General features: G+C 38.2%; 2 protein-coding genes and 1 long non-coding RNA gene across 14 annotated transcripts in view; 2 read left to right on the top strand and 1 right to left on the bottom strand.

Annotated features, from left to right (window-relative positions):
* The window catches only part of LOC139747108 (uncharacterized), a 275,924-nt gene extending 272,231 nt beyond the window's left edge, over positions 1-3,693 (top strand). For 2 of the 3 annotated variants that reach the window (XM_071658971.1, XM_071658957.1), the window contains exon 6: positions 3,150-3,693. In XM_071658971.1, coding sequence (XP_071515072.1) covers positions 3,150-3,398 — 249 coding nt within the window. In that variant the 3' untranslated portion in view covers positions 3,399-3,693. The remainder of the gene's footprint in view (positions 1-3,149) is intronic. The other variant, XM_071658977.1, reaches the window with a different exon arrangement.
* A 164-nt stretch (positions 3,694-3,857) lies between these two features.
* LOC139747112 (uncharacterized) lies at positions 3,858-8,380 on the bottom strand. The gene is made up of 3 exons (XR_011712318.1): positions 8,253-8,380; positions 7,028-7,152; positions 3,858-6,262 (listed from the first exon to the last, which is right to left on the bottom strand). It is a non-coding gene; the product is annotated as an uncharacterized lncRNA (long non-coding RNA).
* Positions 8,381-9,892: 1,512 nt separating this feature from the next.
* LOC139747111 (uncharacterized) overlaps positions 9,893-18,304 on the top strand; it is a 69,057-nt gene continuing 60,645 nt past the window's right edge. For 9 of the 10 annotated variants that reach the window (XM_071658984.1, XM_071658982.1, XM_071658992.1 and 6 more), the window contains exons 1-4: positions 9,893-10,041; positions 11,666-11,777; positions 13,306-14,001; positions 15,217-15,480. In XM_071658984.1, the coding sequence (XP_071515085.1) occupies positions 11,697-11,777; positions 13,306-14,001; positions 15,217-15,480 (1,041 nt within the window). In that variant the 5' untranslated portion in view covers positions 9,893-10,041; positions 11,666-11,696. Of the gene's footprint in view, positions 10,042-10,179; positions 10,231-11,665; positions 11,778-13,305; positions 14,002-15,216; positions 15,481-18,304 lie in introns of those variants that run through there. The other variant, XM_071658983.1, reaches the window with a different exon arrangement.

Raw genomic sequence — 18,304 nt, 5'->3', positions numbered from 1 at the left:
TGATGATAAGTAACTAAACTGGAGGATTGGGTTATTATCAAATGTGCAGGATTTGCTAATGACCAGTTTGGAGTAACTTGCCTACTGAGCAACACTGAATGAATGGCTATGTGGAGATTCAGGAAACTTATGATGTCACCTAAGTCAGGTCAAGCAGCAAAGGACGAAGTAAGGCTCATGTTGAGTCAGGCAGCAAAGGAAGAAGTGAGGTTCACTAGTTTACATGAGAAAGACAGACAACAGGAGGCCTGATTGGCCCACAACTAGATTGGTAAAAAAAAGTTTAACTTGAAAAGAAAATGTAATTCCACTCAGCAGTTTTTAAACTATCACTGACTAACCACTGCTGCACATTAGCCTTCCACCATCCCTGTTACTGCTGTCATTTATGCACTTTATTTCTGGCATTTTAAACAGAATATACCTGAATTTGTCCTGGTAACTGTGTTTTCTTGTATTTTGAAAAGATGTTCGTGATCTGCTCTCGAACTTGTACCTGAATTTGTCCTGGTAACTGTGTTTTCTTGTATTTTAAAAAGATGTTCGTGATCTGCTTTCTCGAACTTGTTCAGAAATTTGAACACTTGGATCAAGTCTCTGTGAAGTCTATGTTTTTAAGGGAGAAGAGATTCAATCGTTTTACCTTCTCTTCGTATGCCAGATTTCTGAGGGATGGGATCTATTTTGTCATGCCTTTATACTTACTGTAATTTTCCTCATCTTTTTATAGTTTGGGACCAAAACTGGACCGCATATTCAAGGAGTGGTCTTACTAGAGAATTATATAGTGTGAAAATTGTTTCTGGTGTCTTGTAATCTATGTTCCTGGCTATGTAACCTAATATTTGGTTGCCTTTTTTACATGCTGCGTGACACTGTTTAATGTGCTTCAGATTGTTTCTGGATAGTTTGTAGTAGTAACTTACATTCTTGTCTCCAAAATGCGTAACTTTACAGTTGTCTATATTAAACTTTATTTGCCATCTGTCTGACCACTCTGCTAATAAATTAAGATCTCTTTAAATCATTTCACAGTCCCACCTGTTTACAGCTCTACCTCCTAGTTTAGTATTGTCAGCAAATTTGGAGATCTTAGATATGAGACCAAGTTCTAGATCATTAATGTATATTATGAAAAGAATGGGGCCTAGACCCAACCCTTGTGGCACACCACTCGTTATGTCTAGCCAATCTGAGGCTTTGCCATTTAATACTACACACTGCTTTTTTCCAGTAAGCCAGTCTGTGATCTGTGTATAGAGATCTTCACTGATTTCATGTGCTTTGAGTTTATGTAAGAGTCTCTTGTGAGGTACTGTATTGAAAGCCTTTTGAAAATGTAACTAAACTACATCAGACAGTACTTTTTCATTCCAATTCTGATAAATAACATTAAAAGATTTCAGAAGATTTGTCAGGCAGGATCTTCTATTGTGGAAACTGTGTTGGATGTTTGATATAATTTTGTGATCTAGAAATGTGACAATTTTATTTTGTATTATTTTTTCCATTGTTTTGATAACCCTGATGTAAAGCTAATTGGGTAGTAGTTCAAGGCATAAGTTTTGTCTCCTTTTATTATATGTAGGAGTAACATTTGGTTGTTTCCAGTCAGTTGGCACCTGACCATCCGATAGAGATTAGTTGAATATTTTTCTTATGGGAAATATTTGCTGCCTCCTATCCTTTTAAAAATCTTGGAGCTAGGTTATCTGGGCCATTGGATTTGTTGGGATTTAATTGGTCCAGGTATTTAAGTACTTCAGAGCTCTTTTTTTCTCTAACCTTCAACTCTTCTTTGTCAGATCCTTGAAACATTTTCATTTATCGCAGTATTTGAGATGTTTCCTCAATTGTGAATACAGAGTTAAAGGAAATTTAGTATGGTAGCCATCTCCTTGTCATCAGTAGTTAGTTTGTCATGTTCGTTTTGTAATGGTCCATTTCCTTCTTTTACTGTCTTCCTTTGTTTTATATATTTGAAGAATTCCTTAGGATTATTCTTAACTTTCAAGGAAATTTTTTTCTTCCTTGTGTTTATTCTGTCTTATGACCTTTTTATGCTCCCTTTGGATTTTGATTAATTTCTGATGATTTTCATCCGTTTCCAAAGATCTGAATTCTTTATGTTTTCTTCTTTGGGAAATTAGTCATATTCTCATATTCATCCATAATGGTTTTGAAATCCTGCAAGTCCTCTTCTTGGTCATGGAATATGTTATTTTTAATCTTGAGTAGTGTGTTTTTAGAATTATTCCACATTTTCTCTACTTAGTGAATGTCAAGAAGTTTTGTTCGATTGGTACTGTGAATTTCATGTCTAATGTTTTCAAAATTTGCTTGCCTGGGATCAAGAGTTTGTTGTCATTAATTTCAAATTTGAATTTATCTCTAATCTAATCAAACTGTGATTGCTACTTGACAAACTCTTGCCTGCTTCACAAGAGTTGATTAACTTTGTATCACTGGTCTGGAAAATATCAAGAATGTTTTCACCTCTAGTTGTTTTTTAATTAATTGTTATAGAAAAGTGTCTTCAATCAGTTCCATTAGTTTTATTCCCTCTCAGTCACCTGTTAACGTGTTCCAATTTATGTTTGGACTTTGAAGTCTCTTACTATTAAAACCTCTTTACTGTTTAATGTAGTTTTGATTTCATTGTATAGCATCTTATTTTCGTCAAGTCAGGGAGTAAAGGAAGCTCATGTCGAATCAAGAAGCAGAGAAAGGTTAAGGTCAGGTCAGGGAGCAAACAACGGACCAAGACAAAATGAGAGGAAAAATAAATCAGGTTATCTAGGTTCAGGCAATAAAGGGAGGACCAAGCCAAGTTGAGTCAAGCAGCAGGAATGTTTTTTGTTCAGGTTATGTTAGTGATGTGGGAAGGTTTAGATGCAAGTATTACAACATTTAAGAGAAGAGAATGGTAACCAGAATGCATATCAATTACTCATCACAGAAGATCACCACAGACTTTCTGAGTTTTCTGCTGTGGTTGATGCAGATTGTATTACCTCAGAGAAATATCTGCATGTTATCTCTTATGTCCAGATTTCCCATCTGAACACATCTATGAAAAACCATACAGTTACCAAGATCTTAAGGCCTTTCATGATATTATCTGATAAATATTTTTCTGTCATCCTCAGCTGATCCAGTCATGGGTTGGAGGAACCTCACCATCTGCCTCTGGCCGTCGCCGGGACCATGCCTGCTCAGTTTGCAGTAAGGCCTTCGAAACTCGCTACAAACTGGAGCGCCACCAACGAACTCACACTGGCGAGAAGCCCTATGCCTGCCCATTCTGTCCACACCGCTGCAACCAGCGGGACAATCTCAAGGCTCATGTTGCCAGCAGACACAGGGAATTTTATGATCCTGCTAAGTTTGAATTTTAATTCTTTGATTTTGTTCATAAGTGCATAATGATTGTTGACACTTTTTAATGCTCATTCTTGCACTATATGGGTAGGTTATTGACTTGGTGAATGGAGGCAGGGAAGTACGTTTATTTCTCTGTAATTTTTGACTGTTGATAAGTGCATAATATTTGTTGACACTTTCTAATGCTCATTCTTGCACTGTATGGATAGGTTATTGACTTAGTGAATGCAGACAGGGAATATGAATATTTCCCTGTAATTTAGAATGTCTGAGGTTATGTAAGCATTAATAAAGGTTATGTTCTTTAAAGTCTTTTTTCCTCTATTTAAGACTGAGGTACTACCAAAGTTTATGTTCTAGCTGTTTTCAAATAACTTAATTTTTTGTATGTTGTCATAACTTGGGGAATAGTTTCTCACAACACAAACTTTTGTAGGATACTTATTTATCTAAGCTATATCACTAAATGTATGTGATTTTTTTCTTTGATTTATTGCTGACAGTGCTTAAATTAAAAGGTTAGTCAATTGGTACACCATTGTCACTGTGTTCTATACCAGGAACTACGTCAACAACTGGAGAGGACTGCCTCATTTGTGGTTCAAGTGTCTTACAAGATTCTTTTATACATCTTGCCTGATAAGTGGTCCCCAAGAACATGCTGCCTTATCATTGGTCCGATAAGGTTTCCAGGGACAAACTGTCTCACCACTGGTCCTTTAAGGTCCCCAAGGAAACTGTGGCTCATCATTGGCCATGTTGGGACCTCAGAGACATGCCGCCCCATCACTTGTCCTGTAAAATCCCAAATGACACAGTACCTAATCACTGGTCCCAAGGATGTGCTGCCTCATCATTAGTCCTGTGAGATCCCCAGTGGACATACTGCTTAATCACTGTCCTGCAAGGTTCCCAAAGGACACACTGCCTCATCACTGGTTCTGTAAGTTCCCCAAGAACACTGCTTCATCACTGGTCCTGCAATGCTCCCACGGGACACAGTGCCTTAAAACCTGGGCCTGTAAAGTTCTTAAAGACATAGTGCCTCGTAACTGTTACAGTAATGTCCCCTAAGGACACCTGCCTAATCTCTGGTCCTTTAAGATTCTCAAGGGTACCCTCTCATCACCGATTCTGTCAAGTCTTCAAGAGACATGCTGCCTCATTAGTGGTCCTGTAAAGTCTCCAAGGGCAACTTGCCCCATCTCTGGTCCTGTAAGGTTCCCAAGGACACCCTGCTTCATCACAGAACCTGCAAGGTCCTCAAGGACGCCCTGCATCATGCCCCTGGGGACCCCTCACAGGACCAGTGATGAGGCAGTGTGTTACTTGGGACCAAATGGGACCAATTAGCATGTCCTTTGGGGCCTTACAGGACCAGTGAGAAGGCAAGAAGTCCTTTGGGAACTTTACAGGACCAGTGATGAGGCACCTTGGCCTTTAAGGACCATATAAGACCAGTGATGAGGCAAAGTATCCTTGAGGACTTAACAGGACCAGTGATGAGGCAACATGTCCTTGGGGACCTTATAGGACCAGTGATGAGGCAGCATGTCCTTGGGGACCTTAAAGGACCAGTGATGAGGCAGCATGTCCCTCCATGATCCCAAGGACACCCTGCCTCAATTACAGATCCTGTAAGGTACCAGAAAGACAAGCTGCCTCATTAGTGATCCTATAAGGTCCCCAAAGGACATGTTTCCTCATCACTGGTCCTTTGAGGATCCTCATGGGCATGCTGCTACCCCTTCACAGCCTGTAAGGTCCCTCATACGGCACACAAGATCAAAGGTCCTGTAAGGGTCCCAAAGGAGTGGCTTTCTCATCCCAGGTCCTGTCAAGTCCCTAAGCGACACGATGCCTCATTAGTGAATCTAGCGTGTGCCTTGTAAGGTCCACAAGTACGCTATGCCTCATTGGCAGTCTTACCATAATAACAGTGATAACAGAGTCCAATTTTAGTCTTGGTATATCAACCCTCCTCCACTTTAATGATGACTGAATAGTGAACTTAACCCCATGCCTGAGCAATACGGAACTACCATCTGGTCTGGTAGGTTGGTGTGACCTTCGACCTGACGTGTAAGGTTTAAGTCAAAGCTTAGGTAAATGTGAACTGATTATCAAGTGTTACTTTATATATTTAACGCCATAAACCCTTAGCGAACATCAATTATTAACTTGGTTCTCTTCTGGTGTGATAATCCTTTATGTATCATTTTTTTTGCACAAAATGGCTCGAGAATGTTCAAGTAAAATAAACTAAGGGATAATAAAATCATTGTAACATTTCATGAATAAAACTGGTCACCAGAATCGTTTGCATGGGTGGTAAATAAAACAATAATTGATGCCAGGGGAAATAATAACCCCTCGGGTTGAAAGTGACTTTACCAGTCGAACCAGTCTTTACTGGTAGGTCGCCCTTGGCAATCCTTACGGACTGTGCTGGTGATGGTAACTGGATGCGGCCTGATCCACGTTGTGGTAGGTGTGGTGGTGGTGTGGTAGCGGGTGTAGCAGAGGGTGGTAGTGAGGCGGCAAGGAACCCAAACTGTAGTAGTGGTCGTGGTGGACGAGAGAACAGTAAATGTTGGTGCCAGCAGTGTATGTGTAGTGGTCGTGCGCTGATGGCCGTCACCCTCTGTGGCCGGTGTGACGCGAGTCCTCGTGACTGTTGTGACGCTGGTCGTCGTCACCACTTCCATCACATTCACCGTCACGACGTTGTACCCGGCGTCACTGCTGGGGGCATGCGAGTGAGGTGACGCCCAAAGGAGAGGGGGCTGGTGTAGGGGTGCAGGTGACCTCCCTATCGTCTGCTCATGTTTGCCTTCCTCTGGGAATGTCACGGCTGAGCCTGGCTTTGAGGATGGGTCTGTACAAAGACAATTATTGCACTGTAAGACAATTATCTCTATAAAATCACCTCTAACAAGAGTGAAGGAAAGAGAGATGCACAGTCTCATATCCTAGTTAAGACAAGCACATTTAGTATTATAGGAGCATGGTACGATGGAGCGCGAGATTTATCAAAATGGCATTAGATTATTTTGTGCGTATAGTAAATTTATCTATCACTTATATAACAAGCCATGAACTAACAATGGAGTTCATGCTGCATACAAGACTGTGACTAGCGTAAAATAAGTAATGTAGACCAACATAAGAGACTGGTTGGTACAATAAGCAAATTCATGCATTATGAGGGTGTGTTCATTACATACACTACATACGGCTTTGGTTCATAAACTGAATTATGTAGAAATGGAGGTTATGTTGGGTTTAATGAGCAATGGAGGAACGTGTGTGTGACTGTAGCAGTGAGCTGTAAAGACAAATATATGAGGTTGTGGCTGTTCTGCTGGGCAATATAGACAACATGAAGCCATGGTTGGTGTATGCTGAGCAGTATAGAGCTCCATAGGAGATTGATAAGTTGAGCAATACAAAGAATATGCGACATCAGTATCGGTAAAACGAACAATACAGGTAACATATGTGGTTCTGTCCAATATATCGAGTAATGTACGAAATATGGAAGGTTGACTATTGAGCGATCAATGCAATAAATCAGACATTGGTAATTTGAGAGAAAGCAAGCAGCAAATTAGGCTGTGTATAATTAGACATAAATTAGCACCGTTTGAGGATGTAAGTGGTATGTGGCCGTGGTAGGATCCATGAGAGAGACTGGGGAAGAATGTGAGGGCGATAGTGATGTCTGCAAACGTCGCCGTTAATATAAATGTCACCACCGCCACCAACCTGCAAAACAGTAGAACAAAGCATCACACTCAAGTCACAGGGACGCATAACACTCATTAAACTAATGCAGAGTAAGATATTTGAATAATGATAACTAAAAATGATAAACATTATATCAAAAAAAGATATTTGTAAGTCCCAATGTAGCATGATTATTATGAACTGAACGCCAGAGAGCAGTTTAGAGAAGGTGATAAGGGAGACTTAAATTCGCATCATTTAATTATGTTGTCCACTTTCAGGTGTTTATGTGTGAAAGGAACTTTTAAGTTGAACGACGCCTCATCCATTTAGTTATTTATTAATAATTACCACAGTTTCTATGAGAGTGCAGGTGTGATCCAACACCCCCTTTGGAGTGATGCATTCTTTGATGAGACTGTACTCAATGATACAGCCTCGCAAAAGATGACTTTTTGCTTGCGCTGTAACCTTTTACATGCAGAACCTAGTAACACCTAGCTACCATGTTAAATGCAACTATAACATAAAGCTGCAAGTCACACAAAATAGCAATCACTGGATGCCATTAAGCCCTAAATTCTTCACACTTACCCAGTGAAGCAGAAATATTCCCCATACAGTCCCACCTCAGATTTCAGTTCTTTCCAAGAGGAAACACTCCATAAGTAACCACCAGTTTCAAAGTTCAAATGATAAGCTTTACACCACACACCAGACGTTCACCGATCTGAAACTACACTTCCCAGGGATGTACGTGTTACACTTTCTATCATACGCTTTGGGCACCCACCCATTGTCAGTAATTCGAGTAAACTGTACTAAATAGTATTCACGAAATACAATTTAGTGTGTAGTACTTACTAAACCAAATGATATATTAATCAATATTTACGAAGTAAACAATGTAGTAGAAACTTTGTGGTAAAACTATTCACAGAGCAGCCATGGTTACAGTAAACAGTTCAATGAGTTGAAAGTGTTGTGTGCACTCAGAGCAAATAATATTCCTGTTTGCACTCAGAGTAAACATACAAGAGGACAGGAGTCTTGTTTCACACAAGGAAATAAAGAGAACTCGCAAATGAGAGTATGGTAAGTAACTCTGCAGCCGAAAATACAACTTTTGATATACTCACATATTCACAAGAGATGAGGAGCAGCCAGCCACCCTTACCTGGCAAGACCCACAGGTACACTGACCTGACCTGACCTAAAACCTCAGGCCTCAGCCTGGAGTTAAACACAGCTGGGGGAAAAGTTCAGACAGATTAAGAATGGATTTAAGTGAGATAGTCATTAGTGCTTATACTCATCCTGTCCCACAGGAAACACGGTATTAGGTAGAAATAACCTTATTAATTAGCACACACGGTTAATTAGAGAGAGGCTTGAAGCCCTACTTTCTATAAAATTTGATTTACATGGACAGGATTGTGATTTTTGTGAAAAAGTTTCCTTTTGTAAATTTACATTGATTTCCTTAAACACTTCTGTTTTGATCTAATGTTTTTAATTGTAATGTGACCCCCTCCCATTGCTTGGGTTGGAGGCTGCTGCTTGTTTTAAATGGATATATGTGAATACTCTGAGGGTGGGTACATGGGGTGAGCAGGGTTGGACTGGTAGATCACGGGAATTTATGGATCAATGGATGGATGAATGGAATAGAAAACCATTGGGTTGGACTGCTAGTAGGTGAATACATATCTGAATTTTATAAATTTGTAATGCATAAAGATGGACACAGCAGATCTGCAGTAAGAAAGATATAAGGACAGCACTTGGCCGTTTCCCGCCTGATGGGTGCTTCAATCAACTCCAACTCCTTGTTCTTATGTTTTATGTAATTTAAAGAATAAATAATGTTTTTTGTTGTTTGATTATCCACGGAGTATGGCATAGAGATCAGCAGTGCTTACAATGAATTAGGCTAGGGCCCGCCCGGGTTCGAAACCTAAAATTAGCAGCAATGCAGCATACTATATTAAGACAGATATCTATAGATATACCCTTTTTCACACTTATAATATGGACTCACTTTACTTTTCATCCATATTAATCCCTCAGACTTTAGCACATATGCAGAACATGCCTATAAACGTTTATTAAAAGCAACCAAATCGGATGGTGGTAGTAAATGGAATCTTTAATATACATGGACCTCTATATCAAGATAATTCCCCTTTCCTTCTTAGACAACTTTTTAGCTTTCTCTTCACACAGCCTTTACTCATTATGCTCCCAGTACCCAAGCTATGTGTTTCCATACTCGGGAGAAGAGCCATATATGTAGCTAGTGTGTACAATGTACCTCTTATAATTAGAAAGTATTCAAGTTTTTTGATAGCTTATAATCTACCGTGGGCCGGTTTAATGTCTACGATGGACGATAGGCCTAAAGCATGAAAAAAGCCAGCCAACCAACCACACAAAGATGACCCTTGAACCCCACTGGGTGAGATGGGGATCCTGACAATACACTGCAGATTTAGTGCTCTATGTGAGGCTTATATACGCCCTTTACTAAATATACATTGCCGTATTTGTGGAGTAGACTCTATATGTAATTCTAAAGAGAAGGATAAATCATAGACAGTCCTGTAGGAAAATTAACTGACAAGTTATTGTATATAATCAAAAGCAGCGTCTTGACTTTATTAACTCTAAACACGAGTCATGTAGTTGATCGACGTCAGAAATCTTATCTCAATATTTTTCCTTGACTGATGTTATCTACAAAATAGAATTGCTATGACTATATAAGTATGGTAGAAATGTAAAGATTTGCACGTTGTGACATAAATATTTACCTAGTGTAATACATTTTTCTTTCATGACATAAGGGGTATCAAGGCAAGTTATAAACAAAATGAAGGATAGGCCACGGAAAATTCGCTTGTGATCAAAATCCAAGGCATATCTTAGGTAAGATCGTGAATTAGATCTTGGGATTAACAGAAATGGGAAGCAAACATTGTAGACTCTTATTTTAAGTATATACTTATAAGTTTAATGTATTGGATACTAAGAATAATGGCGGAGGGAGTTGCCGCTGGGAGGAACATTGTGTGACCGCTATGTTGTTCGTCGGGACAAGCACTTAACTTCACCCTTGTAAGTGGATAACGGGGCTTGGGAGTGACTGTTTGAAGCCCTTCGTGTCATATTTATACCACAGATATTATTGATAATTTCTCTTAAACCCAGTAATACTAGGAGGTTAGCAACTGCGAAATCTTCCTTTCATTGATTATTTTTGTGGGGAATCTTGTCGTCTTAGGAGTATTATTTTACGATCATGAGATGCGTTCATGAAGAAGGGTATATTAGGGCTAAATATGATCAGTTTCTTGATAGGATTATGCATATAAAGGATTCTGAAATGCCTGTGATGTTTTAAGTGTAATTGACTTAATTCGAACATAGACTGTGGGAGTCTCTGAGTGACCTCTATAGACTTCACTCATTATTTTTAGATCGTTGGAGAATCGATCAGACAAATGATGGAATTTAGCCAAACATAATACTTTTAGATGGGTAGTGATGCTATTCAGTAAGTACCTCGAGGTAAGTGGCACACCTTAGGCTGATTTTTTTTATTTATTATTTTTTGGTAAATGGTGAACTGTAGCTTGACTTCAAGTTTTTCATATCCCAAAATGCTGAAATAGAGCTTATTATGGATTCATTATGGTCAGCAGGATTCGCCTGGAAAAATTAAAGGAGACCCAGTCATCTCTTGAGATTTATATTTGTATTAGCAGTTTATTGCTTTATTGTGTGTATATTTTTAAAAAGTTTATTTGGTCTCCATTCTGATAATGTGAATCCTTACTTGTTCAAAGATTTCCTTTTGGTCTGAATGTCATGCAGTATTCACCATCAGAAGAATTGAATGTTGGTATATGTAAGTCATTATCTTGTGAATAAGATGAAGTTAGGGGATTCTCTTTTTAGGTTTTGATGTGCTATAAGGTTTACAAGCTGATTTAAAGCTACATGGCTCCTCATTTTATCATTTGCCTACTGTTACTTGTTTTATTTCATCAATTTTTCAGACATTTTCCTACATCATTGCTTTGTTACTGTCATAAGTAAACTTTCTAAAGCCATGTACACACAATGCATCCTTTGTGTCATGTCTATTCACTCTCATCTTTGTGATATTACCCTCAATTTCTATTTTGCTAGAAATTGAGACTTTAATGGAATGCAACTGGAAATTTATTACGTGGCCATAGAGTTGGTGGAGTCTTGTCATTTTTTCTAAGGTACAGCACGTCAGCATTTCAGATAGCTTGTCAGTTCTGCCACGTATGTCTTTCCTGTTTTTGTAGTAAAGAAAAAATGTAATTCTTTATACGTATGCTTAGGAACATGTGCTTATTTCATATTAGCATTTATTAATACAGTATTGCAGTAATTTGTAGTGATTTTTTTTCTTATTTATTCCCAATTCAAAGTACTTTCATAATGTCTAGGAGGCTGATACCATACTTAGAATGTCCTTAATAGAGCAATTTTTAATAGACAATTGAATTTATTCCAGAGTAATTCTTTACCACACAAGTGGGGTGGCCATGGATGGTGGTTTACTGTCCCTTAAATGGAACAATCACCGTTCCACCTTCCTGCATGTGCTCTCCACTGTCAGACGAAAGGTGAGGATGATGTTGATGTGCTGTAGCGCTGAAATTGTTAAGATTATCATTAGAACAGCAACGTGTACCATAACATTTTTCTTAGAACTACCAATCTATTGCCATAGATCACTCTCAAGACCTAAGTGACAAAAATTAATGTAAATTCCTCTAATTTCTGTTTTTTCTTGATTCCATAATTCTTTCCGTGCATATGTTTTCTTGCTTGCCTTTTGTGATATGCAGACCAACACAAAGAATTGTTCACTAGGTACTTCAAACACTGCTGTTTGGCTTTCATTTCTTGAAGGTTTATAGATAAATAATCTATGGCTAAAATAATCGTGAAAGATTCTTTAGGTACTTCCATTTAAGTTAGAAAGTGGATACTTGATATGGATTCATATTTTGTATCATTAGTGAAAGGTGATAGAAAAGAGATGTAACTTTTTGAGTAGCTTCTTTTTTCTCATTGTGCAGTAGACTTATAAACTTATATTTATCATATAGTCATCTCTCATGTGTCTGGTACAAATGCACATATTATATAGTGTTCTAGTATATTTCCTTGAAGTATTCTGTAATGTTTAGTGAAGTTAAACCATGTCTAAAACTTGTATTCCCGATCTCTGTTTTTAGAGATGCTGTTTCTTCCATATTTTCCATCTGTAAGCTTCTTCATTCTTTTTAGTATTTTCCATAGCTCATTTTGTGTAAAGGACGTTAAGCTGCAGTATTACAGTTATTTTTACTTATTTGCGTAGATATTTATTCTTTATGGCAGTCTTATTACACTTAGGAAGCATTTGCACAGTAATAAGGAAAGAAATTTGGGATGCCTTTGTTGTAAAGTTAAAGAAAGTTTATCCGGAGAAGGAAAACAAATAAATAAAAGTTGAAAGGGTTTAGAATGGATTTGCTAGATTTGCAAAGCACTGGTGAGGTAGTTCCTTAGGTGTTTCTTAGTAAATTTCAATCATAGATGCAGTCATGTTGTTTGTTCATTGACGTCTTTTCAGACAATTTGTATGTGAAGATGAAAATATAGCAATTCTGATATAATATCAAAAGGCCTTCTCATTCCATTTGAAGAGTACGCAAGACTTATAGGCATGGTTTTCCTGGATATTGATGTAGACCCCTCATATTAAAAAACTATAGAATTAAAATCTATACATTTGAAGGTAGTGTCTCACCACGTTGGATCCGATAGGAAAACAATTCTGATTGCCTGCTAAATATCTTGATTGGCTGCAGTTAGACAGTTGATATCCAAAGTTTTTGCAACCATTTCATGTAAGAAGATAGAAATGCCTCAAATGTGAATAATTTGAATTAGGACATAAACTCACTTAGTGAAGTAGGCTATGGTGTTATGTGAGCCTGAGTTGATGGCTCTCATAAATCCCCATTGTATGTGTACGATGAAAATTCTTTCTTTCAGGAACAACAGTAATTACAAGGAAATAATATGATTTTTTGAGTTCTTCGATAGTTTGCTTTTTTTAATGCATAACATTATGTGATTGTGTTTTCTGTCTGCTTACAGGAGTCTTACTGTGATGTGACTGTTGCCTGTGATGGAAAATTCTACCCTGTGCACAAACTGGTGTTATCAACATGTAGTGATTACTTTGAACAAATGTTTGAAAGGACAAGTTGTAAACATCCAATCATAGTGTTAAAAGATATTAGACATGAGGATTTGGAGGCACTGTTGAACTATATGTACGTGGGTGAAGTGAATGTTTTACAGAGTGATTTATCAGGACTTATTAAAGCTGCTGAATGCCTAAGAATAAAAGGCTTAGCAGTACCTGATGAGGCACCTAGTGAACCAGAGTCATCACATGATGGTAAGAGGAGTATACCTTGGGTTAATGATGGACCAGAAGCTAAACGTAGGAGACCAGAGGAAGTATCTCCAGTCTCACAGAGAATAGGACATACTTCAGGGGACAAGGGAGGGAGGGATCCTATATCAAGGTCACCAGCAAGTTACAGAGAACCATTCAGAGTACCTCCAAGGACGAGAGATCCACTCAGAGCCTCATCTAGTTCTAGTCCAGGACCAGTACCACCAAGTCCAGAGACTCAGTTGTCAAATGCAACTGTCACAGAGTCATCCCCTGAAGTACCACATCCAGCCAATCGTGAGTCAGGATGTACCTCTCAGACTGACATCAATACTACCCCTGGACCTACAAACTCCAGTAATGAGCTAGCTAGCACCACACAGCATGAAGTAAGTCTTATTTGTTTTTTACATATGTTTATGTGTGAGTGAACTTGGAAAAGAGGCTTGTGTGAAGATAAGCCGGGAGAGATTAAGTTTAGAATGGCAAAAAGGTGAGAATGAATGAAGACGGGAGTGTATGAGTGATAGGAGTCATCTCGGGAAGCAGTACTGATGTGTGAAGGAGCAGTGTGTGGCATCCAGATGGGAAGTGGGCATGTGTAAAAGGGTAGTGAGTGGTGAGATGCAGTTGTTAGTAAATGAGTAAGGGTGGACAAAAGTGATTCTTCAAATAAGAGTGGTATGAGTTAAGTGTTTCTCCCCAATCCCTGGGGATAGGGGAGAAAAAATACTTCCCATGTATTCCCTGCGTGTTGTAAAAGGCGATTAAAAGGGGAGGGAGTAGGGGGCTGGAAATCCTCCCCTTCCAAAAGAAGGAACAGAGAAGGGGGCCAAGCGAGGATTTTCCCTCTAAGGCTCAGTCCTTGTATTCTTAATGCTACCTTGCTAATGTGGGAAATGGCGAATATGTATGAAAAAAGATAGATTGATTAGTGTTTGTTAGGCGGCTTACCCTTTCTCATATATGAGAAGAGGTAACTTGTGCATCCCAGGGAGTATGGTTGTAGATGTTGTATGTCTGGAGTGATATTTGATAAAAGGTTGGGAGGGTTGTTGCTCTTTACTTGTTAGGTAATTTTAGCTTTTATATTTTGACACTGTTTTGCTTGCTTGGAGAAGGGGGGGGGGATCTGTAAGTACAGGTTACTGAAGCATGAAGCTAGGATAAAGTTTTTATTTCCCCTTGGTGGTTAATAGCTGGTTATGAAGCAGTTTAGATGGGAAGGGTCTAGTGGTGTTGCAAAGGATTGAGTGCGGAACATAATACAATGAAGTTGTATTGGAAGTGTTTTTGTTTTGTTACACTGGTGTTGAATGTTTATATGATTGTTAGACTGCTATTTCATTGTCTTGAGTGCTTTGTTTTGTAGTGTTTGTAGCTTTTGCTGTATTTGCTTTTGACATATATATTTGCTTGTTTTAATGGAAGAAGTCTGGTTTGTTGGAAATGAAAGAAATATACATATTAAGAAAGGCAATTTTATCCTTTGCGTATGAAACTTGGGAAGCAACAGTGAGAGGATTTGAATTGGTTTATTATAGGTTATATGTATACACATGCTTGATGTATTATAGATATGTAACTCTAACTTAACCCTCCAGTTGGTGATGGATGATCCTCTTGTAAAAGAAGAACCTCAGGAGGATTATTCTGAAGCTGAAGAAACCAAAGAATCTATTCAGTCAAAAGACCCTGACCCCAGTTTGAATTATTCTCTTCAACATGGTGATCATTCTGGTGGCAGTTTATCAGGGGAAACTGTAGGAACAGGGTTTAATCCTCAGGGGATAAGGCCTACCAATCAACCACAAACTATGGAAGACCTTGTAGCACAGGCCCTTCCTGGAGCATCAGGACTTCAAGGGGTAAGCTGAATATATTTTCTGATACCAGATTGTTTTTCATGCCTTCAGAATTGAGAGTCAGAAGCAGACAAACAGGGACATCATTCAAGCACAACAGTCTCTCATATATGACTTACTGAAATTAGAGTCTATCATCCACAGCCATGCCTCACAGACTATTCCATGATTTATATTAACTTCTTCGTTTGCATTGGTTCAGCCCATTAACATCACGTTGCCAGCCATACACAATATCATTCCAATTCTCCATCCAATGCACAGCTCTTACTCTCATGAATATGTAGGTTTGGATAGCCTCCTGAACTCGGTTATTCCATCTTCTTCATTATGTCCCCTTTTTCCCTGCTTGCTCTGCCTCTGATTCATAGGTCTTCTTTGTCATTCTCTCCTCATCTTGATTTCCATCTGCCCACCCCATTTCAGCATTATTAATAGGTCCTCAGAATGGGACTTTGTTTACTGCCAAATATAATACTGAAAATCACTTTTCTTACACAATCAACCCATCTTGTACTACAATGCTTCCTCAAGCATTTAGTTTCCTGCACACACACACCTTTCTTTCCTTTGCATCCACATAGTGTTGTGACCACTGTACCTTCAGATGTACCTGCCTTTGGCCTTACACTTTCTTTCCTTTCTTACATTCTTTGTGCCTTAATTTAGCCACCATGCTTCTTCACTGCTGGGTCTGCTTTTGATTAGCTGAAGCACTTCATGTCCTGCTGGTCTTTTGCTTTTAGATACTCTGCGGCATCCTATGCTAATGTTCCCCACCCCTTTGCACCTCACAACCTTGTGTTTGTCACCGTTTACTTTTAATTTTCTTCATTTACACACCCCCAAACTGTCATTACATACAAATGTAACACCCTCATAGTCTTAATACACTTTTCATGTACCTTTACAGCGTATTAGCTAAACTGTATCATCAGTGTCTTCTGGCTTTCTGCTAACTGCTTGGGAAAGTTAATTGGATGCCTTTTCTTCTGCATTCATATATCTCATCTCAAGTCATCAGAAGTAGAACATTGGGTTCTCAGTGGATGATGGGGCTACTTTCCTAGTGATCTTTAGATCTAGCAGAATGTCTTAGGTTTGAAACCTATGTTATAAAGAGGGTTCCATTCCAGACCAAAAATTTCCAAAGTGTAATTAACATATGATAGACTATACATACCACAAACAGCTTACCATCGTAATGCCACTATCATGATGTTAATTAGACTCTTAGGTTCAGCATCTGTAGCTAATTCACTGATAAGGCAGGTGATATTTAGTGATTTGTACTGAGAATGCTGGTAAAGGATTGAGGGAGGTAATGGTGAATTGGGATTGGGTTGGGATGAATGTTTTGTTAATTACTCCGAAAGTAGATTTATTCATTTCTGTGTGTGATATTTATGTTTGTTGATGTTATTTTCCTTTATACTGCTTGTTTTATAATTTTGAAGTTTGATAGACCTTACTTATTAAGAATATGAAAACGATGTCTTTTATAAGTTGACTTTCAGTAGCTGGAATAAGATAAGAATCGAATATAATTTTGCTTTGATATCCTTATGAAAGGCATTATACCTTAGAAACCTTTCTGTAAATATTATTAATCAAAAAGAAAATTAAATGGAAATTGATTTTTTTTTTAATCTGTTGCCTCTTTGAAAACTTAGCTTTGCTCTATGAATTTGTAATATAATGTCACACTATGACCCAATGTTCTTCGGGGTTCATGGTTACTAATGTATGATAACCCATGTCTTATGTGGGTTATAGAAGACACTTAAGGGTTGGAAGATTGAAGTCCTCTCATGCTCAGTTGTCTGTTCTTAGCATTATATTGCTAAGGGAGGAATGACAAACAGATTTGAAAGATAGAAAGAATAATCTGATGTGCTGTTCCCTGTTGAAGTATCTCATAACCCCTACATAGTACACAGATTCTCTCATTTTCTTTATTTATGAAAATATATATTTTTTTTTTTCTTCCATCTTCTAGGTATCATGGTGACAAAAATGTGTATGTTCAGTACATGCCCACTGTTACATATATCCCACATAACCCATTCCATTTTTTTCTGAAATTTTAGATTTCAGTATCCTCTGTTCTGTGTGTGCTTGTCGACAAGAACTTAAGCTTTCCGTCCTCACTATTAGGTATTTGAAAGTAAAATGCATAATGAGTAAAAGTAGCAATCATGATTCATAACTTTAGTGCTGGGCACAAATTTAGTAACCTCTTAGCAATATATCTCCTTAATCACGCTTCCATTTTTATTGAATGTTCGTAGTATTCCCTACAATTGCAGCATATAGATTATCCTACCTGTTGCTACTGTAATTTCTTTTCTCCCATTATGCAATTGATTCAAGTTTTGTATTGCCTGTGTAACATGCCAAATACTTAGGGATTGCTTTGTTCATCATTGTCATTGTTGTCTGTCATGTGTTCATTTGTTTGTCACTGAGAGTCACACTGTAACCTGCATCATAGTTTTGGTCATAACTTGAAAAATTTGTCATGAATTTTGAAAACTTTTTTCCCAGCACCTAAAAAATTGACTAACAAAAGACCCATCACTCTAGCTTGGATTTTGCCTGTTAGGCCTTTGGTGAAAAGGTTTAACTAGGAACTTGACTTACAACTTCAAGAAAATTTCACTTTTAGCCATGGAATTCAGTACGGTTGTTTCTGATATTTTTCAGACAATATTTTCAGCCATTCTTGTTTCAGTCCTAGTAACTATGGTAGAATGCAGGTGACAAGTGTTCCATGGAACCTCATTTTGATGATTGTTCCAAAATACTCATATCTGCTCTTCATTCA

The sequence above is a fragment of the Panulirus ornatus genome, chromosome 67 (assembly GCF_036320965.1).
Source record: "Panulirus ornatus isolate Po-2019 chromosome 67, ASM3632096v1, whole genome shotgun sequence".
NCBI lineage: Eukaryota > Metazoa > Arthropoda > Malacostraca > Decapoda > Palinuridae > Panulirus > Panulirus ornatus.
This window is presented reverse-complemented; position numbering and strand designations above follow the sequence as displayed.